Source organism: Limanda limanda, chromosome 7 (assembly GCF_963576545.1).
Source record: "Limanda limanda chromosome 7, fLimLim1.1, whole genome shotgun sequence".
Classification (NCBI taxonomy): domain Eukaryota; kingdom Metazoa; phylum Chordata; class Actinopteri; order Pleuronectiformes; family Pleuronectidae; genus Limanda; species Limanda limanda.
This window is the reverse complement of record NC_083642.1, coordinates 29,379,501-29,405,261: the sequence shown is the minus strand read 5'-3', so window position 1 is coordinate 29,405,261 and position 25,761 is coordinate 29,379,501. Positions and strand designations below refer to the sequence as shown.

The 25,761-nt window shown below is 39.9% G+C and overlaps 1 protein-coding gene across 1 annotated transcript in view; it reads left to right on the top strand.

Annotated features, from left to right (window-relative positions):
• clcn6 (chloride channel 6) overlaps nt 1–25,761 on the top strand; it is a 62,757-nt gene that overhangs the window by 25,706 nt on the left and 11,290 nt on the right. Inside the window, exons 6-14 of the mRNA XM_061074232.1 lie at nt 557–663; nt 859–985; nt 4,425–4,492; nt 5,342–5,400; nt 5,506–5,638; nt 8,283–8,396; nt 17,621–17,787; nt 23,576–23,687; nt 23,825–23,954. Of these exons, the coding sequence (XP_060930215.1) occupies nt 557–663; nt 859–985; nt 4,425–4,492; nt 5,342–5,400; nt 5,506–5,638; nt 8,283–8,396; nt 17,621–17,787; nt 23,576–23,687; nt 23,825–23,954 (1,017 nt within the window). The remainder of the gene's footprint in view (nt 1–556; nt 664–858; nt 986–4,424; nt 4,493–5,341; nt 5,401–5,505; nt 5,639–8,282; nt 8,397–17,620; nt 17,788–23,575; nt 23,688–23,824; nt 23,955–25,761) is intronic.

Here is a 25,761-nt window from a genome sequence, read left to right as displayed (position 1 = left end):
GGTGGTGTGCCCCAGGATTTTGTAAATGTAAAAAATGTACCGCGGCTCAAAAAAGGTTGAAAATCACTCCTCTAATGCACATGATAGGCAGGAGGTGTATACACAATAAAAATGTCAATAGTTCATTCATATTTCAAAAAAATGTCAAGCTGTTTGGATGTCAGATTTGTATTTATGTTATAGAATGCTTACACAAAAAAATGCAGGTTACTGCAGCTCTACTGCTCTCCCCGGCTCCATGTGTCTTCTGTTCATTTATTCCTTTGCCTTCAGAAATAATGTTATGTGCAATACAAACAAATTATTCTGTGATGGAGAGTCAGCTTACTGATTTGGAAGCTTAGCTCTTCACGTGGTAACCCAAATCATTTGCATGTTGAACCAGTGTAGCTCCTTTAGCTCCCAAGCTACAAGGGTAGCCGGGTGACTGTACGTGAGAAGAGGTGTGTAGCTGAGCAAATGCCCCATTTTCACCACCAATCAGTTCACGTTTCATACATATTCTTCCCACTCACAAAGAAACCAACTTAGTTGAAACTTAACTAAGCACCTCCAGCTATAGAGAACTGTAGTGACAAAGGCTGTCTACCTCTGTCTCTGGTGGAACTCTTGGCATTTAACATGACCTTTGTCTTCATCGCCAGTGTGCTCATCCTCATTGAGGTAAGATTGCTCAAATACACAAATATTGAACAAATCCCAAATTAAATTTTTTTTACTGATCCATTATATATGTAACTTGAACCTTAAAATTGAACCTGTTGTTTTTGTGGTAGTTGTTTAATTTTTGTATACAAGTGCATGGAACACACTAACTTAGGATGCTGACATGCTATGTTTTGGTGCCCTATCATCCAGCCAGCAGCTACCGGTTCTGGGATACCAGAAATTAAAAGTTACTTGAATGGTGTGAAAATTCCTGGAATTGTCCGGCTGCGAACTTTTCTTTGTAAGGCTACTGGAGTTCTGTTCAGTGTGGCTGGAGGTAAAGTATGACATTTCATTGGATTAAAATGGCTGACAGCTGCCATTTTTTCACAAAATCACATTTACATAACATTTGCATAATTCCCTGGCAAAGACATAATATAAAATGATCTTACACAGAATTTTCAGATCACATGTCAAAGGAAAAAATGCCGCACATTACAATAGTTATCTAGATATAGTGAGCATATATTTTCATGAATTGCAAATTAATCAAAGATGAGCAGTGTTTTTTGGTAATTTTATGAATGTATTAAAGTACTTGAAACTTTTAACTGATTGGTTTTTGTAGGTATTGTGCTGTATTTCCATACTAATTTTGCACACTTTAATTAATGAAGGTACGTCAGATTGACGTAAGTGTCATTCTTCTAGGAAGCTTACTATACTCAGCTCAGGACCTTGATGACCTTTGACATCATGCTGAATTTCAATCTCCTTTACCCTGACATTTTAAAGAATTGTAACTGGATTACACAAATTAAGATCTTTATCTCACCCTGATGACATGTATAGACCAATTTTGAATGACAGCCATAACCTTACCCTCTAGTGACTAGAAAATTATAAGACATACTTTTACATATCACTTGTAGCAGATTATTCAAATCTTGCTCAAATTTAGTTAGTAAACTAGAAAGACCTTAATGGAATAACATTACATTCTAGACCTTTAGCAGCATAACTAAGAGCAGGCCAAGACCTTCTCTTAGTTATGCTGCTAAACCAGCTCTAACTATAAGCTTTATCATAAAGGAAGGTTTTAAGCCTACTCTTAAACGTACAGATGGTGTCTGCCTCCCAAACTGAAAGTGGGAGATGATTCCACAGGAGAGGAGCTTGATAGCTGAAAGCTCTGGCTCCTACTCTAATCTTTTAGAGATTTTAGGGACGACGAGTAAGCCTGAATTCTGGGAGCCCAGTGCTCTAGTTGGTACCATGAGCTCTTTAAGGTATAATGGAATCATATTATTAAGGTTCTGTAGGTGAGGAGGATAATTTTAAATTCTATTCTAGATTTAATCGGAAGCCAGTGTAGTGAATTTAAAACAGGAGGAATATATGCTCATTTCCTGGTTCTTGTCAGGACATGTGCTGCAGCATTTTGGACAAGCTGCAGAGTCTTTAACAACTTACTGCTGGAGCCTTATAATAAGGAATGACAATTTTCAAGTCTGGATGTAACAAAGGCGTAGACTAGTTTTTCGGCATCTTTTTTAGACAGAACATGTCGGCAGTCCAAGAAATCAGTTTTGAGTATCAAAGGACAAATCAGGATCAAAGATGAATCCCAAATTCTTGACTGTTTCATTGGAAACAAGGGCAATGTCATCTAGCGCAGCTATATCATTAGACAATGTATTTCTAAAGTGTATAGGACCAAGTATTAGAACCTCTGTTTTATCTGAGTTTCATAAGAAAAAAATTGCGGGTCATCCAGGTTTTTATGCCCTTGAGACATGCTTGGAGTTTAGTTAATTGAGAACACTGTTCTGGTTTTATTTACAAGTATAGCTGGGTGCCATCCGCATAGCAGAGGAAATTTCCAAAGTGTATCGTGATAATGTTTCCTAGTGGAAGCATTTATAATGAGAATAAAATTGGGCCGAGCGGAGAACCCTGTGGAAAACCGTGGTTACCTTTGGTGTGCAAAGATGGCTCATCATTAATTTGCACAAATTGGAATCCATCTGCAAAATAAGATCCAAACAAGGTCAGGGCGGTCTAGTCTCTGTAATAAAATTTGATGGTCAATATTGTCGAATGCTGCTCTAAGATCTAACAGAACGAGGACAAATCCCTGATCTGAAGCTGTTAGAAGTTCACAGGTGACCTTTGCCAAGGCTGTCTCCGTGCTATGATGAGCTCTAAACCCTGACTTAAAGTCTTCATATACATTACTTTCCTGGAGAACCTCACACAGTTGATAGTCTACAACCTTCTCAAGGATTTTAGAGAGGAAGGGGAGGTTGGATATGGGTCTGTAATTGGCTAAAACCTCTGGGTCCAGGGTTGTTTTTTTTAAAAGGGGTCTGATTACAACTAGCTCAAAAGGACTGTGATACATATCCTGATGATAAAGTATTATTAATAAGGGGTAGAATTTCAAAGTAACTTTGTAGGAATGGATCTAAGATAGAAGTTGTGGGTTTAGATGATGGGCTTATTGTGGTCAGCTGATCAATGGTGATCAGAGAGAAACTGTCTAAATAATTGGTAGGATTCTCAGCTGTTTCTGAGATTTCAGTGCTTGATGGTGTATCAGCCTCAACTGAGGGCAGTAGATGGTAGATCTTATTTCTAATAGTTAGAATTGTATCATTCAGTTCATAAAGATATTGCTATTCAGGGATGGAGAAATACTATGGAGCTTTTTTCCTGTCTTTAATCAAGAGCGTGATCTTTCAGTTTGAGCACATGACTTGTTGAATTTATGTTCAGATTGTGTATTAATTTTCATCAAAATCCTGCCTGCCCTTGCACTCAAATAGCCCCTGCTAGCACTTAAATCGGCTCTGCTTCTGCTCAAACTGTGTGCTTGCACTCGGATATATTGTTGCTCACGGATTTCCTGCGCTCCAGCTTCGGCCCTTCTCCAAACTTGGGCTGCTTTCTGCGCCCTTGTGAATAGTCTGCTCACAGATTTCACCCCTGCTTTTGGATTTTTGTTTGCAACAACCCTGTCAAAATCCCCAAGGGCAGGGTTTTGATGGAAATATAAATTCAACAAGTCATGCGCTAAAATTGAAAGACCATGCTCTTGAATAAAAGATAGAAAAAAAGCTCCAAAGAATACTGAGTTCAATGGAGGTGACTCTGTCGGCCTAGATATTTCTACAATTGTTGCATGTTTGATGAGTCTAGGCTCGGGGAAATTTAACAGGCCAAATTTCAGTCTTGGTCTTAGCTCTCCCTACACTGAGCAGGAAATGCAAATTTATTACCCTGATATTTTCTCTTTTCTGGTTCAACAAACCATGCCTCTGTTGGCAGTAGAATAGATGTGGTTAGAATAGAATAGTTAAGACTTTGATTTTGCTCCAGAGTAAAGATTTTTCAACGAAACCTGGCCTGATTTCCTTGAAAAGTAACTTGATTTGGGTGAACCAACCCTAACCCACACACATAAGAAGGCATTAAATGGGTAATCTGATGGGATCATAGTGCCTGAGTATAGCTAGATGCCTCCCTAGCACTGCCTACATTTTCAATGAGGTAGCTCTTACTATATGGATATTGCCTTGCCTGATTAAATTTTTAAGGCAAATCAAGCCAAGACCTAAAAAAGACACAATTTTGTGTGACATTTCTTTGAAAATATTGGGTCAGATCTTTAATAAACTTTGAAATAGAATTTCTGTCAGCAGAATTGCATCGATAAATAGATTTTTAAGGTTTGGGTGAACAGTGCCTCTGACTCATCTGTGTCTACTCAGGTCTGTTTGTGGGGAAAGAGGGTCCAATGATACACAGTGGAGCCATTGTTGGAGCTGGCCTTCCCCAGGTAAACTGCAAGACATTTTGAGCACAACATCAACAATAAGCGAAAGAAACATAAACATTCGTAAACTTTAGCTGAAGCTAATATATGGCTTTAGCAGTCTTCTACATTTACAGCCTTTTGAGTATAAATCCATAACTGTTTTTGTTACCATCCCCATATTTCAGCTCAGCAAAGAAAACGAAAAGGAGGGAATTTGTTTTTAACTCAGAGACTACTCGATCCTCATATTGGCTTCACTTCTCTCATTGTTCTCACCATACAACTTGCACTGTTTTGTCTAAAAGTAGCCCAAAGTTTAGATAATCAATCAAAATAAATCAATTTATTATATATTTTATCTTCTCACTCTCTATGCTCTTTTTAGTTTTATTTGATAGAATAATTTAGCTTAACCTTTCTCAGTTACATTGTACTTGACATGTCTTGACCCAACTTGAGGCAGCCGGAGCTTAAGGGGTAGAGCGCATTGTCCTCTAACCAGAAGGTAGGGGGTTTGATCTTCCCCATTCTGCATGCAGAAGTGTCCTTGGGCAAGATACTGAACCTCAAATTGCCCTTGCTGGCTGTGCTGTTCTCATATAGAAAGTGCTGCCTATAGATGCACTCTATAAATGTGTGTCTGTAAAGCACTTTGAGTGTTTATCTAGACAAGAAAAGCTCTCTCTATATAGGATATTTACCATTTACTGACTCAACTCACTCAGATTGACTAAAAATAGTTTGGCAAGGTTTAGAATTGAATGGATATATTTTGATTCAGTTGCAAAACCCCAAGCTCTTAATGTCCAGGCACGTATGCATTTGCCTATTGCTCAAGTGTGGTAATCAGATTTTTTCTCCCCTTATTAGTTTCAGAGCATCACCTTCAAAAGGATCAAATTTGATTTTCCCTATTTCCGTAGCGACAGGTATGGCGGTGGTTCAGTCTCATTAAAAAAATACTGCACACTGTTCAAGACTTTCCTGGAGGTCAATATGTGGTACAAATATTATATTTTCTTTCATTTGTTCAGGGACAAGCGTGACTTTGTATCAGCGGGTGCTGCTGCTGGAGTCGCAGCTGCTTTTGGTGCGCCTATAGGTGGTACCCTTTTCAGTTTGGAGGAGGGCTCCTCTTTTTGGAACCAGGGCCTCACTTGGAAAGTGGTATGTAACTGTTTTCACTAAACCCCTACAGTTTAACATATTTGGTAATTTAGCTGATTCCATAGTATTCGACCATTCTGGCTCAAGGGATGGCAATATGGATAGCTCCACCAGACTGAAATATCTCAATAAATGGGTGGATTGACACAAGTTTTTGCGTAGAAATTTACGGTTCTCAAGCAATGTGTCCTTGGTGTCCCCCTCAATAAAGTATCACCTGCAGATTGACATTGTGTTGATTCAGAGTGACATACCAATACATAAGCTGTATGTTGTCTATCTACTGAAAACAGGAATTTAAAATTTTGTTTTACTACATTAATCCAAAATTACCATCTAAAACTATAAAAGTTAGCTCAACTTAAACACAGGAAAAAAAATGTGGGTATGTGTGCTGATACCACATGTGGAGAGGCAGTCTAACCAAAGGAGTGCCAAGGGGGTGCCACTCAGAAAATGATGTTGGCAGGGTAGAGTAGTCACTTCAGCCATGTACCTGTATTACCAGCAACCACTAGCCACAACCAAGAGCAGAGAGACAGAGGCAAACATGTGCCTTATATAGCCTGGCTTTGAGGTTTGGCTGGAGGAAGAGTCAAGGCTTGGGCTGCATTCAACACAACTGCACACTATAGCTGTGGCCAAAAGTTTTAAGAATGAAGTATTGGTTTTCACAAAGTGTGTTGCTTCAGTGTTTTTAGATCTTTTTGTCAGATGTTACTATGGTATAAATAAGTATAATTACAAGCATTTCATAAGCGTCAAAGGATTTTATTGACAATTACATTAAGTTTATGCAAAGGGTCAACATTTGCATTGTTGACCCTTCTTTTTCAAGTCCGATGCAATTCACTCTGGCATGCTGTCAATTAACTTCTGTGCCACATCCTGACTGATGGCAGCTCATTCTTGCATAATCAATGCTTCGAGTTTGTCAGAATTTGTGTTTTTTTCTTTGTCCACCCGCCTCTTGAGGATTGATCACAAGTTCTGAATTGGATTAAGGTCTGGGGAATTTCCTAGCCATGGACCCAAAATTTCGATTTTTTTGCTTCCCTTGCCACTTAATTATCACTTTTGCCTTATGGCAAGGTGCTCCATCATGCTGGAAAAGGCATTGTTCATCACCAAACTGTTCTTGGATGGTTGGGAGAAGTTTCTCTCGGAGGATGTTTTGGTACCATTCTTTATTCATGGCTGTGTTCTTTGGCAAAATTGTTAGTGAGCCCACTCCCTTGGCTGAGAAGCAACCCCACAGATGAATGGTGCTTTACTGTTGGCATGACACAGGACTGATGGTAACGCACACCTTTTCTTCTCCGGATAAGCTTTTTTCCAGATGCCTTAAACAATCGGTAAGGGGATTCATCAGAGAAAATGACTTTAGCCAAGTCCTCAGCAGTCCAATCCCTGTAGCTTTGGCAGAATATCAGTCTGTCCCTGATGTTTTTCCTGGAGAGAAGTGGCTTCCTTGCTGCCCTTCTTGACATCAGGCCATCCTCCAAAAGTCTTCGCCTCACTGTGCGTGCAGATGCACTCACACCTGCCTGCTGCCATTCCTGAGCAAGCTCTGCACTAGTGGTGCCCCGATCCCGCAGCTGAGTCAACTTTAAGAGATGGTCCTGTTGCTTTCTGAACTTTCTTGGGCGCCCTGAATCCTTCTTCACAACAATTGAACATCTCTCCTTGAAGTTCTTGATGATCAGATAAATGGTAGATTTAGGTACAATTTTACTAGCAGCAATATCCTGTCCTCTGAAGCCCTTTTTGTGCAAAAAAATGATGACTGCACGTGTTTCCTTGCAGGTAACCGTGGTTGACAGAGGAAGAACAATGATTTTAAGCACCACCCTCCTTTTAAAGCTTCCAGTCTGCTATTTTGTGTCAATCAGGTTGACAGAGTGATCTCCAGCCTTGTCCTCGTCGACACTCTTACCTGTGTTAACAAGAGAAGCACTGACATGTCAGCTGGTCCTTCTTTGGCAGGGCTGAAATGCAGTGGAAACGTTATTTTGGGGATTAAGTCAATTTTCTTGGCAAAGGGGTACTTTGCAATTAATTGCAATTCATCTGATCACTCTTCATAACATTCTGGAGTATATGCAAATTGCCATCATAAAAACTGAGGCAGCAGACTTTGTGAAAATTAATATTTGTGCCATTCTCAAAACTTTTGGCCACGGCTGTATGTTCACCCACACTGAGGAGATATCCCCACCAGATAAGTTTTAAATTGTCTATTATCTTTCTATTATTTGCAGAGATATCTTGGAAAATGAAAACACACACACACACACACAAACGGACAATGAAGTTCACAAAGTCGATTTCTACAGCACTTTGGTAAAGCCAGGATGTAGGGTAATAACATAATTGAAACTACATTACAAGCACTCTGCTTTATCTTGAGTAGGTTTCCAACAATACAGAAAGAAACATGCAGGAGAAAATAACTTCTATCAAAATTAAAGGAAGAGATTGCGTAGTAGAAATTAAAATCTGATTACAATTCTGAGGTCTGGATGTCATCAGATTTCACAAGATTACAGTCACATGAAAGTAGCAGCATTAGTCAATGGTAAATGGATTTGTATGCATATAGAGTACTGGCCATTAAGTATTTTAAACCATTTTCCTTTCACAGCTCTTCTGCTCTATGTCGGCCACTTTCACCCTCAACTTCTTCCGTTCAGGGATCGATTTCAACAAGTGGGGCTGCCTCCAGCTCCCTGGTCTGCTCAACTTTGGAGAGTTCAAGGTTAAGAGTCATTCACTGAAATTCTCAACATTTCATAGAATCGCTCATTTCATAACTATATGTTTAAGTGTATGTTTTGTATTCATGTTCTAAAATTCATTATAGAAAGAATGCTAATAACTAATTTAATGTGTATCGATTACAGGAATTTCAAAAAATTTTATGGAAAAAAGGCCATAATCAACCAAACCGTAAACACCTTTTTGTTTAGAAATACTGGAATATATTGTAACCTCCTTAAAAAATCACAGTAACCTTCTTAAACTTCTCTTGCTCTGATCATGTCAACCTTTTCCTCAACTCAGTTTTCACCACACCCTTCTTTTATAACATCTTCCATCTTTCCTTTGTATTACTGATACTGCCCTCTACAGGCTAAAGTCATATCTCACAGCAGACAGGCATCAGTAAATCAGTGTCAACAATTGCTCCTTTGTCCCAACATGTTCCAATGTGTTCAGTGCTTTATCTATTACTGCTCATTCTATGCCTTGGTAACATCATCTATTATTTCAACCCACACTATTACACAGTGATGTCAAGCTGTTTGAGGTATTCTCCACTAAATATATTGTTACTGCAACTTCAGTTGCTTTCAGACATGCACTGAACTGTGGAAAATCTCCTGATATTATCCAGAATAGTTGTGTGTGAGAATACAAATGTCCAAGTAAGTTGCTGGAGACATTCTCTGCAGTTTCTCCTTGTGAACCTGAGTAAAAACTTGTGATCATGTCTAAATAAGCCCATGTGAGAATCTAGCAGGAGATTATCAGGAGGATTCAGGAGCGAGTTGGCATATTGATGATGTTTCTAACACGCAAAAGATGCAAAGCTGAAAAAATCTCCAAAAAGAAAACAAATATCTCAAGACTTTAAAAGGAGATACACATATGATACCGAATATTACGTTACGTACTGCCCCATACATGCGTATACATACATGCATATGTCATTCACCTGAACATACAGGAGATTTCGTTGTTGTTGTGAACGCATCTGACCAGAACATCTCGGTTCTTCATATGAGAAAGCAACCTCTGGAGAATATCCAAAGTTCATGTCTGAAAATGGCTTCCGTAACTCAACTCTCCGAAAAGCGTAACATTTCTGCCGTACTGTCACCAGCTTTGTCTTCCTCCCCACACATCCCCCGAACCTTGATGTAATTTTCAACAGAAACCTCTCTTTTCTATGCGGATCTCATTTTCAAAATATCCACCTTTTTTTGGCCTACTATAATGTCACAGGCTCATTTTCCATAATGCTGGTACAATCTGCTAAAATTGGTAAAACAACTACGTTTGCTGCAGGGGTTGCTATAGTGTCAGAATCATTAGCACTATCTGACATTGTGCAGCAATAGACACTTGGAGGAGTGGTGGCTGGAGTGGACCTGGGGCCTCAATGGGTGAATAGCGAAACTGTACTGTAAAGTGCATTGAATGGTGATCAAGACGAGAAAAGCACTATATAATGGGATTTATAAATATTGTCAAACTTAATGTGACAATATGCGCACTTGTGCGCTTACTCTGACCCATGGGTATGAACATTTTAGGAACGGTAAAGTTACGATGTAAGCATGAGGTGGTGGTGAACTGAAGCCAGATTATTGATCCACTTCATTAACATTAAAACAAACAGCGTTAATTGTGCTCGTGCGAAATAACTGCTCCACAGGAATTTTCGATTAGAAAAGATATAAAACAACTTACAGCAAATTACATTCAGATAGCATTAAACAGCAGAGTTATAAAGCCAAGTCCTTAATAGTTTTTAATAACTTCTAACACTGTGTGCGTATCATCAAGTCTAGGTGTGTGTATACAATCGCTGCAGTGAACATACTCTCACAGAACACTGTGGATTTGGTGCCCTGAGAGAGCAGCTAATAAGTACAGGATGTACAAGTTAGATGTAAAAGGCTGCTTTAATTAAAGGGAAACTGACTATAAGAAAGAGAACAACAGAAAACGTATTTATATAGTTGAAGGACTGTGTAAACCCCTCCAAGGCCTCCCTGCAGTTGAAGCCATTGGACTAACATAACGTCTACATACAGTTGAAACTCAGCAGGAGGATATTAAAGCCAACTTTCTCACAGTGTTTTAAGGCTCAGGGGGAAATTAAAGGAGACCTACAACATTGAGGTAGAGCCAGGTGTTGTTCCACATGCCCTGTCATCTCCACGCCGTGTGCCTCTTCCCCTCTGGGATGCAGTGCAGTGTTAATTTTGGCAGCTATTTTTAGTCTTAGTCTTTAGACGAAAATGCATATTAGTTTTAGTCACATTTAGTCATTTTTATCCTTATTAGTTTTAGTCTAGTTTTCGTCAACGAAGACTCGGGACATTTTAGTCTAGTTTTAGTCGACGAAAACTAATTACAATTTAGTCTAGTTTTAGTCACATTTAATAGCCACATTAAACTCCTTATCTTCCCTTCTCAGGTCCAGGGACCCCCTGTGTTGTGTCTACAACTGCGTACTAGTCTAGCTTTCAGTACTTAGGTTGTCCATTAGATATCCCTCCTATAGGTCTATAGCAGGGGTCGGCAACCTTTACCATCAAAAGAGCCATTTTGCCCCCTCTTCCCCGAAATAAATATTTGTCTGGAGCCGCAAAACATATTTGATAACAAAGCTGATAAAATTTTATATAAAGTTATACTATACTAATCTGTAGATTATTGCATTTAAGAAATTATAGAACAACAATAAAGAAAACTGTTGACATTTTATTTATTTTTACCTCTTACAACAAAGGGAAACACCAAATGTAGGCCTACTTTGAAATAAATTAAACGCAGAACTATGTAGGGTTATTTGAGTCATCCCCATATTTGTGGGAAATGTATGAAATAAGAAGTACCCTATTTTGAAATAAATAAAAACATATAGCTGCAGCCTATATATTTTAGTTGGCGAAATGTGAAAACAAAAAGTGAAAGCAGATCAGACTGGAGGAAGACACAGAAACTGAAGCTCGGTAGAAACTAACTGCAGCCTCTGCTCTGATCAAGAAGCTGCGGCGCTGAGACCAGAGAAACTCTGTGTTTTCACTGTTTCCATAGTAAAGAAGCAGCCGGTGAGTCAGTGACCGGCCTGCTTCACGTGAACGAGCTCTTATCTCACTGTGTCTCTCTGAGCGAGTGCGAGGCGGCAGGGGGCGGAGCCGCGGGACCGGTGCGCTATCTGGGAGCACACAAGCACACACACACACAGACACACACACTCGCCGCTTCGGGTACTTCATGACGGCCTGATACGATTATGTTTTTAAAAATTGTTGTGACTTATACCTCAAACAGCTTGACATCACTGTGTAATAGTGTGGGTTGTCAACCGCCAACATTTTCGTTTCGTCTCGTTAACGAAAATTAAAATAGTTTTTAATTTCAAAGATCCGTTTTCGTTACGTCTTCGTCTCGTCTTAGTCATGGGAAAAGGGGCGTTAATGAATATTTATCGTTATCGTCAACGAAATTAACACTGATGCAGTGCGAGAAAAAATGGACCGCATAGAGCAGTGGTTCTCAAATGGGGGTACGCGTACCCCTGGGGGTACTTGAAGGTACTCCAGGGGGTACGTGAGATTTTTTTGAAATATATTTAAAATTAGCATCCATTCAAAAATCCTGTAAAAATTGTTATTTAATAAATATTCAATAAAATATAATTGTAAGTTCATGAATTGAATTTTATATTCAGTAGGCTATTCAATTTCATTATCCTAAACACCCAGAGTACCCCCATACCGATGGTTTGACCCAACCTGGCACACGTCACCTGTCATCACGTGTCATCACTGCTGCCTTGAAAACTCGAGTCGGGGTTGAAGCGCAGCAGCAGTGCCGCTGAAACACGGAGGGACAAGTGCCAAAGAAGGCAAAACCAGAGCCGGCAAAATTCCTTCAGTATTCACAAGAAGGTTGAAACTCTAACTGATGTTTTCAGGTTTATTTAAAACTTCCCTAAACAGCACCGTGAGAGCCTATGTCTCTTCGGAGCGTCGATAAAACATCACACTGTTCCGTTGTGAAGTTACAGATTCATAACAGGAAGTCCGCGTCTCCACCGGAACACTTTCAAAATAAAAGCATGTAATACAAAAACGGAAATGAAATTGTCTGACCTTAAAGCGAGCAAATATTTCACAATAAAATAACAGAAAGACGCTTCAACAATATTAACAATAACATAGATTTGGTTATTTACACTTTGTGTTTTTTCTGTGGGGTGAGATTAGCGAACAGTGGCATGAAGCCAGCACATCTTCAGCGGTATATCCAGGCAAATGTTGGTAAGCCACCTGAAGTTTTTGAAGAGGAAACTTTCTGAATTCAGGTCATCTCAAGACACGTTGCGAAAAGCCTCTCCAAAGCAAATGGAAACAAGCTACCTGTCACTTATCAGGAAAAACTCCTGGAAGTGTGATCTGACCGTGGCCTCCAGGTGAAGTTTGCCACATCCACACTCACACAGTTCTGGGTGTGTGAAGCAGGAGCACCCTGACCTGGGACAGAAAGATTTGGAGCAACTACTACCCTTTGCCTGCACATATTTATGTGAGGCCTCCTTCTCTGCAATGACTGTGATCAAAGCAAAGAAACAGACTGTGCCTGGAGAAGAGCTTGATCACAGCAGTTGCTTCCCTGCCACCAAGGCTGACAAAGATCCTCAGTGAAGCATAAGTACAAGTTTCTCACTAAAATGTAAATGGAAAAGCACTCACTCAGTTCAATGCAACAATGTGATCACCAGTGTTGACAGTTTGTAAATTTAAGATCAGTATTCTTTTCGATCCTTAAAGAAGAAATTTGTACTTTTATTTAAAATTAAGGTAATGATTTTCTTGTTTCTGAAGAAGTGTTTATCTATAATTAAGTTCATGAGTTCAGTTTGAGAACATATCTTTATTATGATCCAAAAAAGTCACTTTCAATTGATAATAATCTTGATGTGCACAAATCTATATTTATAATTGAGATAATTATTTAGAAATATAAGTCTTTAGTTATTTTTATAGCATTTTATTTCCAAATAGTTCAAGAGAGACCACTACAAATGAGCAATGTTATGGACATTGACAGAGTTTTAAATTTGAAAGCGTCTAGTTACAAGGTTTACTAAAATCAGACACTAATGGCACAGCACTTTGTATTACACCTTTCTTTCAACCAAAAATGCTTTGCGCTGGTAAGGGGGTACTCGGCTGAATTTTTTTTTCAAAGGGGGTACATCACCGAAAAAAGGTTGAGAACCACTGGCATAGAGCATTTGGGCGTGATTTCCAAAGGGACACAACCCAAACTTGGTGTGCTGTCGTGGTTCCCAAGCCCAGAGCAAAAATACCAATACGCCTCTGCCTAGACCTAACACCCTTAAACAAGTGGGAGACACATCCTCCTGGCAGTAGATGACACACTTGCAGGGGCATAAGTGTTCACAGAGCTGGATGCAACCTTGGTCTTCTGGCAGGTTCCATTGTCAGAGAAGAGAAAACTCCTGACAACCTTCATAACTCCAGATGGGCATTATGCATTTGATCGCCTCGAGCTTGGGATTTTGTCAGCCCTGGAGCATTTTCAGTGCCGTATGTCACAGATAGTGGAAGACTGCACAGGTGTCATGTTCCATGCTGATGACATTAGTGTATGGAAGAGGCACACCAACATAATGAGAGACTTCATCAGGTCCTGAAGAACCTGGAAGCAGAAGGCCTGACATAGTGAAAAATGTGAGTATGCAAAGAACAGCATCATGTTCCTGGACCACCGCATATCAGCAGAGAGCGTGGCCCAGGACCCAGGCAAGGTCAGGGCTATCATGGAGATGCCTCAGCCAACTGATCGTGAAGGAATAAAGAGACTGATGGGAATGGCCAACTATATAGGCAAGTTTTACCCCAGCTGGCATCATACACTCGCCCAATCAAAGACCTGATGAGTGAAAATAAAGAATGGTGCTGGGGATAGCCACAGAGGGAAGTCTTTCAGGGCCTGAAGGACGAGCTGATTTCCCCACAGGTCTTAGACACATGCTCACTTCCAGCAGTGACGTGTACGTTGTGAGACACAAAAAGACAATGAGACAGAGGTCAAAGTGTTTGTGGATGCATTTTTTTAAAGCCTTCCTGCCACAGAAGCCAGGCTGAAAGTAAAACAAGAGGTGTACGTCAAGTGCAATCCTGAGACCAAAGGGGGAATATTGGGACCTAGTATTTGTGAAGTATAGTTGATGTGTGTAACCAAAGCCTTCAATCACATGTCTTATTTGTTCTGGAGACAAAGGAGACCTTCCATAACTCAGTCTCCCAGCGTGCTTCAACTTCATTCCTAGGTGTTAAACCTGCCCCTGGACACAACTTTCCACCACTATTGGTCACTGTGACACTTGAGGCCACCAGGCCAACAAAAGCCCAGTTTCCCCTCTTTTCTTTCTCTTTCTACTCACTTCTCCTGGAGGAGAGCTGGAGCTCCCCTGCATACCCAACCAGAGGGACGTCTCCCTAACCAAGCTCTTTCGACCTCCAAGCAGGGCCTGCCTGAATTATATACATGTGATGTTTATAATGTTCGATTTGTGTTGCTGTGAAAGCTAATCATAGTTCTGTTATATTATTCACAGACTTTCTTTGCATGCAACTAACTATTTTCTCTAACCTGGCACTACCACCTCACACACTCATCTCCCCAAACTTATAACATACATGTGACCTCAACCACATGGTGTAAACACTCAAGGGGGTCTTTTGTTTTATCATGGCCAGCCGACATTTTGAAAGCAAAGTTTTTAGTGTGTAGTTAGTACTTTCATGAGACTTAATCAATAAAGTGGCCATCTTTTCCCTTCCTTTGAAGGGTGGTGCCCAAAGGTTACTTTAATGTCAATGAATCTTATTATTTAATACTAATATTAAATATTTTTCTCATAACCAAATTTATTGAATGCCCAAAGACACAACATTTAGTGGTGTCACGCTTAAGGTATAATAATCATGACACTGTTGTGGCTAACATTCTGTCTTTTTTCACCTCCACCTCATTAACAATCACCTCGATGTAGTTGTTAGATAGTTGCTCATCTCATAGCTTGATGCCATGATTCGCGAATCAAGAGAAGTCCATTGGTCAGCAGGATATTTAAATATACATGAGTTGCTTGCATTGACCGTTTATTGTTAAATGTTCGCGTGTAGAGGGCGGACTTTGAGGCAGATCCAAAGTCAAAGTTTAAACACAGATGTAGATCTAAAAAACAAACAAAAGGAATACAACATGGCCAAAGTCCATAAACAAGATCCATAGAAATTAATCAAAAGTCCTTAACCAAACATATCAGAAGTCCAGAAAGCTCTCCTAATGGCCAAATACTAGACGGGCCACCAGATAATAGACAGGGAACAGTGAACTCATGTCCACGTTAACTTGTTAAATCATCATCGTATCAGGCCAGCATGAAATACCAGGAGCGGGAAATGTTTGAGCCCGGGACTCCGCCCCCACTCATTCGCTCAGAGAGACACACCGTGAGATCAGAGCTCATTCCTGTGAAGCAGCCGGTCAGTGACAAACAAGACACAGTGTTCAAAAACCAAGTTGAAAAGAATGTACGATGAAGCCTGTCTTGCTCTTGGGTTCACAGGGAATGAAGGAGGACATGAGGAGAGACTAGTGTATATTTTAGGTCTGAAAACTCTGGCAGCTGACAGTATGAGACCCAAAAAATAAAGAAGACACTTAGACACATTACACCCAAGTCACATGCATCTGTTCTTTTTGCTTGAGCTTTATCATCATTGTAACAAAGTGATTATAAATAAATTAAATTTTTCTCTATTTTTGAAAAAGTAAAGACTGATGGAAGAATGTAGTGATACATGTCACCAAATGACTTCAATTAAGTTGCATTTAAGCAAAGTTGAAACAGATTAACAGAAATAAATGTTGCATGTGTTAATATATCTGTTTCCTACCATCATTGTTGCGGAAATCATTGTTAATAATTATTGTGAGAAATAATTAAAATTGATGTGATCAGACATTCTCTTCACATATATTATTATTATTATTAAAAGGTGATCTTTGCAATTGTTATTCAGGAAGTTTGTATCAAACAAGTAGCCCTTCGTTAGCCTGGATGCCAGACGAACTTAGCCCCGCCCACAACATTTGAGGTCGGGAAGTTCGGTCTGGCATCGCTCCGTTGGGGAGAAACTATGCCTGAACAGAAGCGGTGAGGCTTCTTAACGCCACCGGCGGCCGGGGCATTTGCGGCCTTTCCATAGATTTATTTAGAGAGTGAATAAACACGTGAAACAGAGAAGTACCGTCATGTAATCCATTGATTTCAACAATATAACTGTATTCTGAATACCATCTACTTAAATTGTAACTGTAACGGAATACAGTTACTCATAATTTGTATTCTAAATGCGTAATGCTGGTACATGTATTCCGTTACTCCCCAACACTGTCGCTTAACATACGTCACATACTACGTTGCTCTGATTGGTTGCAAGTCTATCCAATTGAGCGAAGAGGCATTTTTTTTCCTGGTTCGGTTGAAACACGCCCCATATTCACAGCCCAATGGAGCGGTATCAGACTCATATTCTGACTAGAATTATGAGTATGACAACGTCAGGCTAGCCCTTCGTACTACTCAGTACCTTCGAAGTAGCTCTCAGTTTCAAAAAGGTTGGTGACCCCTGCCATAGACCATCGGTTCCCAAACTGGAGTACGGGGTACGTGAAGTGGTTCAGAGGGTACGCAGTAGTGTGCATGGAGACCCGGGGGGCTGGAATCCCACCTCAGCCGGCCCTCACCTTTCACTTTCAATGCGTGCATCGGACTCCTAGGTCCGTGTTCCAAGGCGGGTTGGACCCCTCCGTTATGTTGGTTTCATGTTGGTTTTCCGCCGCCACGTCCCCCCCACCCTGGGCGACACGTCATTGTCCAGGGCAGAGGTGAAAAAAAAACAGGGGGGTACGAAGCTATTATGCTATGATTTTGCTGGTCATAGCATAATAGCTATAGCTAATAGCTCATTTTATATGTGGCCCCATAACTAAAATGAGTTTGACACCCCTGCTCTAGATGTTATTTGGGGCATTTTAGCCTCTTTATTCTTTTGCGTGCAGCTTAGATCTTAAATTACAGTTTCATTTTATGTTAACCTTACACAACGCATCACCATTGTAAAATCCCTTGCTCATCAGTGTCCAGATGGAGATGAGACTTGCCACCTGTGGACAGCTGTGGACCTGGCCTTCTTTGTCCTGATGGGGGCGGTCGGTGGCTTGCTGGGGGCACTCTTCAACTGCATGAACAAGTGCCTGTCGAAGTATCGCATCAGACATATCCACCCGAAGGACAAGTTAATCAGGTGATTGTCACATCAGATGTTCACAGAGGGAGCAGTCCATCTTCATATAGAAAAATCCCATTGGTCAATCAAAGATTGTAACTGTCTTTAATAACAGTTGTGCTTTGGAAAGCAAATATTTAAAAATCTGTTGCACATTTTTGTCATTTAAATATATATATATTTTTTTTAATTAACTGAATACAGAAATACAACCATATTTACAGATAGAAATGATGATGACAGTTGAACATTCAAATTTGGGAAATAAAAAACTCGAAAAAATAAATAAATAAAAACACAGTTAACAGAAGCAATAAGTTCCCCAGTACCCCATTAATTCTCTCATATATATATATATATACCCCATAAATATATATGTCTGGCCAGCTTTGCTTAGAATGTTTTTACCCTGGCGATCATTTTTTCAGAGGCGGCCATCTCTGTCAATAGTTTAAGCCATTCTGTTCTGTTCTACTTTTTTGTGCCATTGCCCTTGCTGACTGAAAATGCTGTAGAATTAGGTTTCCTTCTTTTTGTTTTTCTGTTTTTTTTTTTGTGATGACATCTGTTAAACCAGATGGCACTGCAAGTCTCAATTCTTTCTTTATAGTACAGGTCCTGGGGAAGATTTGTATGCGCTTCATTTAGCGGAGAATATCTCAACTGTTATAGACTAATATGACCCCATTGAACAACGTGGGATGTGTGCAAAAATCTCTATCCGGGACGAAAGTCTTGAAAATGACCACAACAGGTGACACTATTATCACACTACAGGTGAATGGGACTTTTTTCCCCCTTTAAATATATCCTCATCAATTTCTACCAGATTAATGTTCTTATTAAGAGAAATACTTTTTGCATAACACTTTGTCTAAAAAAATAATATTAAAATATGCAAATGAGGCGATATCTCATTATATATGCATACATATAAACTCTTGAAGCTACAGATTCTGAGGTGATCACAATGTTCACAATGGCCATGATTATAAGGTCATATATGAGTGTAAGCATTCTGATTTGATATAAATAAAATGGTTAAAAAAAGTATTACAGCTGTCATGTTTATAGAGTATAGGTGTCAACGGGGGTTCACAGTTGAGGAGCTATACTCAAGCATGAGATCCCAAACTCTGCATTCTTCTTGGTTGACAAAGGTGGTTACTTGAGGAAGAGTGCCAAATCACAACTTGGGACTGAGCTGTTGAAGTTGTGTCCACAAATAGATATAAAAGGTCCAGATACCCCCCCGCCAACACACGCCATTGTTATCGACTTCATGGCATTGGTGAGAAAGGTCTCCTTAAAGAAACTTGATCCACCCATCAAGACATTCCACGACTTTGCTATTGCTTTGACATTTATGGTTACCAAAGCTGGAGACAACTGTGATGAGATCCATATCGTTTTCGACACATACCGAGAGGACAGCATCAAACATGGAGAGAGGGAGAGAAGAGGAAAAATCAAAAAACATGGTTGTCCTTGATGTGATATCACCAAACCAAAATGTTCCAGTGGTATTAGAGAACTTTTGGTCATCTTCCATTAGCAAAACTGCTTTAGGGCATTATATGTTGAGTGGCTGACCACCAATTACAAAGGCACCAAACCACTATACCTTGGTATATCACCACAGGCATGGATTGTGTCAGCGGCGAGTGCTACTCCATTCCCTCTGCTCAACTTCACACACGAGGAAGCTGATGACAGGATGATGTTCCATGTGCAGGACATTTTAAGTCACCGTACAGGATCTACATCACTGACACTGTCATGGGGTGACACAGATGTATTTGTGTGCCTATTATACCACATAACAGTCAATTGGAGAAGTCTTGGCCTCCAAGAGCTCTGGCTTATCCGCAACTCAGGAGTGAAAAGATCAATATTACCACTTCATGATATCTGCAAAGCGCTTGGAGACGAGCTCACACAGTGCCTCCCTGCACTTCATGCGCTGACTGGGTGTGATACAACCAGCAAAATTTCTAATAAACTTGCAGCTCTAAACACTGTCCGCAAACCGGACAACTTTTCTCTGATTCTCAATTTCAACTGTCCACAGCTAACAGAGAGTGCAATACAAATGGCGGAAACATTCTTGGTCAAATGTCTCAAACCATCAACAGACATGGAAACATTTGACGACCTGCGCATTGCTTGCATTGGACTTTGAGAGGACCGCTTGCACCTCAACTAATGCAAGAAAACATATACACCGCGTTCCACATTATTATGCAAATTGGATATAAGGGTCAAAAACATTCATTTTTTAGTTTTTGAATTAAACTCATGGATGGTATTGTGTCTCAGGGCTATTTGGATGATTGAAATCAATCTCAGACACCTGTGATAATTAGTTTGCCAGGTGAGCCCAATCAAAGGAAAACTACTTAAGAAGGATGTTCCACATTATTAAGCAAGCTACATGTTTCAGGCAAAATAGGGAAGAAAAAGGATCTCTCTGCTGCTGAAAAGCAGCAAATAGTGCAATTCCTTGGTCAAGGTATCACAACATTGGATATTTCCAAAAGAATTGCGCGTGATCATCGGACGGTGAAGAAATTTGTCACTGATTCACAGCACAAGCGGGTTCGTTCAGACAAAGGCAAAATAAGGAAGATTTCTGCCAAACAAATGCGTAGGGTTAGGAGGGCAGCCACTAAAATGCCATTGAATAGCAGCAAACAGGTGTTTGAAGCCGCTGGTGCCTCTGGAGTCTTGCAAACTTCAAGATGAAGGATGCTCAAGAGGTTTGCAAGTGTCCTTAAACCTGTTATTCGTTCCTCTAAACCAAGCTCACAAGCAAAAAAGGTTGCAGTGGGCTCAGGACTACATAAAGACTAAGTTCCAAACTGTTTTGTTTACGGATGAGTGCCGTGCAACCCTTGATGGTCCTGATGGATGGAGTAGAGGATGGTTGGTGAATGGCCACCATGTCCCAACAAGGCTGAGACGTCAACAAGGAGGTGGCAGAGTCATGTTTTGGGCCGGAATCATGGGGAGAGAGCTGGTCGGCCCCTTCAGGGTCCCTGACGGTGTGAAAATGACCCCGGCGAAATGAGTTTCTGACTGACCACTTTCTTCCGTGGTACAAAAAGAAGAACCGTGCCTTCCAAAGCAAAATCATATTCATGCATGACAATGCACCATCTCATGCTGCAAAGAATACCTCTGGGGCATTGGCTGCTATGGGCATAAAAGGAGAGAAACTCATGGTGTGGCCCCCATCTTCCCCTGACCTTAACCCTATTGAGAACCTTTGGAGCACCATCAAGCAAAATATCTATGTGGGTGGAAGGCAGTTCACATCCAAGCAGGTGCTCTGGGAGGCTATTATGGCATCCTGCAAAGACATTAAAGCAGAAACTATCAAAGAACTCACAAGTTCAATGGATGCAAGAATTGTGAAGGTGATATCAAAGAAGGGGTCCTATGTTGACATGTAACTTGACCTGTTAAGATGTTTTTGATTAAAACCTTTTTTTGATTTCAGTAAATATGACCTCTTAATGCTGCAAATTCAACAAATGACAATTTTTAGTTCTTTACAACCTATAAAATATCTTGAAACTCAGAAACTCAGAGACTGCATAATAATTTGGAACACTGCATTTTGAGTTTTTTATTTAAAAAAAAAAATACTGTTATCATTGGAAGGTTTGTTCAATAAAATTTGAATTATACTCTAACAGTTGATGACTTGAAAAATATACTGACTGGCTGTGCATTACTATTTAGGAAAATCTGAGCAAAGTGTAATCTGCATAATAATGTGGAACGCGGTGTACAAAGAGCCTATTATCAACAGCAGCTTTGGGTCCAAGCACCAAATACAGTGCCACCTCAATCTTAAATGCAGATGCTTATGGTTTTGTAAGAAAAGGCAGTTTATTAGTCCCTGAGATGGTAATCTCAAAACCTGAAGGTTTGCCAGATCCCTGCTCATGTGGCAAATGTGCACACACGAATGGATGTCCCTGTCCCGGGTAGCTGGTATCCGTTGTGGCAAATAGTTGATTGATAGAGAATTTGGCACACATCCCACGTTGTTCTGTGGGGTCATATTAGTCTATAGCAGTTGAGATATTCTCCGCTAAATGAAGCGCATACAAATCTTCCCCAGGACCTAGACTATTACCCATCCAGGGTTAGATTAATAATTTGCCAGTGCCTTACTACCTCATTCATCTCAAAAATAATTTGAGATGAAAATAAGTCCATGTTTCCACCGCTATCTTTTGAGGTGGTAATATGGAAGATTTTTATTCATACTACTAATTCTAGGCATTATTTCATTCCATAAAAAGTCATTTATTAGACAATTATACTGTTTTTTAGTATTATCATAGAGTAATTAATTAATTAGTTAATTAATAAGTAATTTAATTGTGGCCACTATCTTAATGATATAAAAAATGTCCCCCTAATGTCAGATTTATCAATTTCAATTTGTCTTAATTTTATGAACTAATGGAGCCATAATAATATATAGTGTGTTTTCTTTAGCTGAGCAGAGCGTAATGCCTAAATATTTAAATACAGCTGGAATCCATTTACACTGGAATGTACCAAGTATTGATTTGTTGCATCCTCTTGATATTGGTATATACATTCAGATTTTTGCCAATTTATTTATAGCCTGATATTTTTGAAAAAGATTCAATTGTAGATTGAACATTAGAAATTTACATTTTGGAGTCCTTGATCACTAATAAAATATAATTAGCACACATAAACATTTTATCTTTCTCTCCCCTGACCAATTTCTGCCCTGATTGCAATAGCCAGGGATTCCAGGAGTAGTGTAAAGATTAGGGCTGAGATCGTCTCCCTGTTTGGTCCCTTGTGTAAGGTTACAGAAGGGCTACATAATTCCATTGAATTGAATTACATTCACCCATTTAATGAAACTTCACCTAACACTGCAAGGAAGCCCACTCCACCTGATGGAATGCCTTTGAGCATCAAAAGAGAAGGCGACTATTGCAGTGTTTGATATGTTAATTAGATGACTGTCCGGTATGGAATTACTAGTCTCCTATTAATGTAATTACCTGGCCAATAATTTCCCAGATTTTCTCTATTTAGAAATTACTTAAAGGTACAGTGAGTACAATTTATGGACATCTAGTGGTGAAATTGGATGTTGCAGCTGAATACCCTTATGCTGCATGGCCAGTCAATTATATGCAATATACATCCCTGTTTATCAAAAAATAATCTATCCTGGAGAATATAATGTATATTTCCTCTCTTTTTTCGGTTAACAAAAATCAAATATCCATCAAACTGAGGTTCTTCATCAGTAATTTGAATGCCATTATATCTTTTGAAAAATTTATAGAAGGAAGTTGTTTTATCTAGAGCCCAGTCCAAAACTTGATTTAAAGTCTCCAGCAATGACACTGTGGCCATAAACTATGCTCCCTGACGATATATGTATTTGATGCTAGAAGCCTGTATCTTGAATACTTAGATATTATATATATATATATAGAAAGAAAAACTTTTATTACATAAATTTTCACCTATCATTCTTTTCTCCTTCATATTTTTCCTCTATTTATATTTGGAACTTCTTAAGTGCTAAAATAGCTACATATTTTTTTTTTTATGTATTTGGCCAACTCTGAATCAACCAAGTGAGTGTCTTGTATAAAAGAGATATAGTTAGTATTTCTTTGCACGTTTTATTCCAGGACACTAGCTTAACAGATGGTTTGCACTTTGAATGTGATGCTAACTTGCTTTTAAGAATGTTATAAAATATATCGATGTATTCTCCGCATTTTGCCAGAGTTTTAGAGAGTCTGCTGGTTGCCATGGTCACAACAGTGGTCATATTTGCAGCTTCCATCCTGTTAGGTGAATGTCATGACCTGCCCCCCCCTAAATCTCAAAACACCACAGTAAGTATTCACACTCAACACAACCTTTTCTTCTCCTCTGAATTAGTCAATTAGTATTTTGAATGCAGTCTGCATTTGACTGAATTTTGAAATACAGAGGCATAACTGAGGCCAGTAAACTTTTTTTTCTTTTTTAGCTTTCTGGCAGTGAGGATATCAATTCAACCATCCGTCAGTTCTTCTGTCCCAATAAGACCTACAATGACATGGCCACCTTGTTCTTCAACCCACAGGAAGCTGCCATCCACCAGCTCCTCCACCAAGATGGTGAGAGATACACTAACACAGGGGTGTCAAACTCAAATACACAGTGGGCCGAAATCAAAAAATTGCTTCAAGTCGAGGGCCACATGGGTTCAACGTTTATTGAAAACTTATTGAAAGAACCTTAGTGCACATATTGAACCTGGAACTAACAAGGCCTATAGAGTATTGCCGATAAAACAACAATAATTATGAAATAAATGAAATACAAATAATAAATAATACATAAATAAATATAAAAGTAATAAAATCAGTTTCATTAATTGCTTTCTGGCTTTATCTGCAGTATTTCCAGAGTAATTTCCAGTGAAAACATTTTCTACAGGCAAACAACAGACAAAAATAATTGACTTCAAAGAAAAATCAAATGTCGTCCCCCCCCCCCCCCCCCCCCCCTTTGCTTTCAATAAACTCACAGATCTCCTCACGCAACTGGAACCATCTTTCCAGCACCTTTCCCTGGTTCAGCCATCGCACCTGTGTGTGATAGTCACCATATTCTGGACTTAACTCCTCCAGAAAAGACTTGAACTGGCGGTGATTTGAACCTTTGGCTTTGATAAAGTTAACCGCTAATGTTATGATGCTCATCACATGTTAATTTTCAAGGTTTTGCCACACAACGACTCCTGGTGTATGATGCAGTGATAAGCTGTCAACTCACTTTTTCCTCACTTTTTTCCTCCTTCATCTTTTCTCGGTTCCACCCTTTACATCAGCGAACGTATACTGTTCCTCCCACCTGTCTTGAAAGCTCCTGTTTTCAAATGCCACCTTTCGTTTAGACATTTTTGGGGATCGGGATGGTTGAAAGTTTTCACAAGTGATATGTGATACAGACTGTGGCGCGTTCGCGGGACCGTGATTGACATGCCGACACACGGGCAGTGCATTGTGGGATCTGTCATTCACCATTGACCCGCCCACTCGTCAGCCAATGAGAGCCTGCCATTGGTCTAGAACTGACACGTGCCCCATCCCGACGTGTTCACTGACCCTCAGGAATTCTCAGTACTTATTTTGTATTGAGAACTTGCAAAACACTGCCGGCGGGCCAGCTCTAATAGTAAATAGATTTTATCATGCGGGCCACATATAATTCATTCGCGGGCCACATGTGCCTTGTGTTTGACACATGTGCACTAACACAATAGCTCTGTTAGCTAAACCATATTATTGTTCTTCTGTCCCTTCTGGGAGAGGGATCCCTCACATGTGGCTCTCTTTGAGGTTTCTATGTTGTTTTTACCCTGTTAAAAGGGTTTTTAAGTAGTTTTTCCTTACTCTTGTTGAGGGTTAAGGGCAGAGGATGTCACACCTTGTTAAAGGTAAATGAGAAAAATTGTGATTTGTGAGTATGGGTTATACAAATAAAATATGATTGATACGTCATGGAGAGGGTGGGAGAAATTGTCCAGGAGGGCATGTAACCTAGACAGCATCCTCCTGTCTGACACAGCTGTCAGAGAGTCCAGCTCCACCCCCACCGCGTCATTGGCCTTGTGTAATATGTTGAGTCTGTTGACGTCCACAACCCCTAGTCTGCTGCCCCAGCACACAACAGCAAACATGAGAGCACTGGCCACCACAGTCTCATAAAACATCCTCAGCATAGTCCGGCAGCCGTGAAGTACCTCAATCTCTGCAGGAAATAGAGGCGGCTCTGGCCCTTCTTGTAGACTGGCATCAGTGTTCTTAGCCCAGTCCAGCTTATGTTCTATAAACACTCCCAGGTATTTGTACTCCTTCAAAATGTCCATGCTGATCCCCTAGATGGAAACAGGGGTCATCGGTGTCCAGCTTGCTGTTT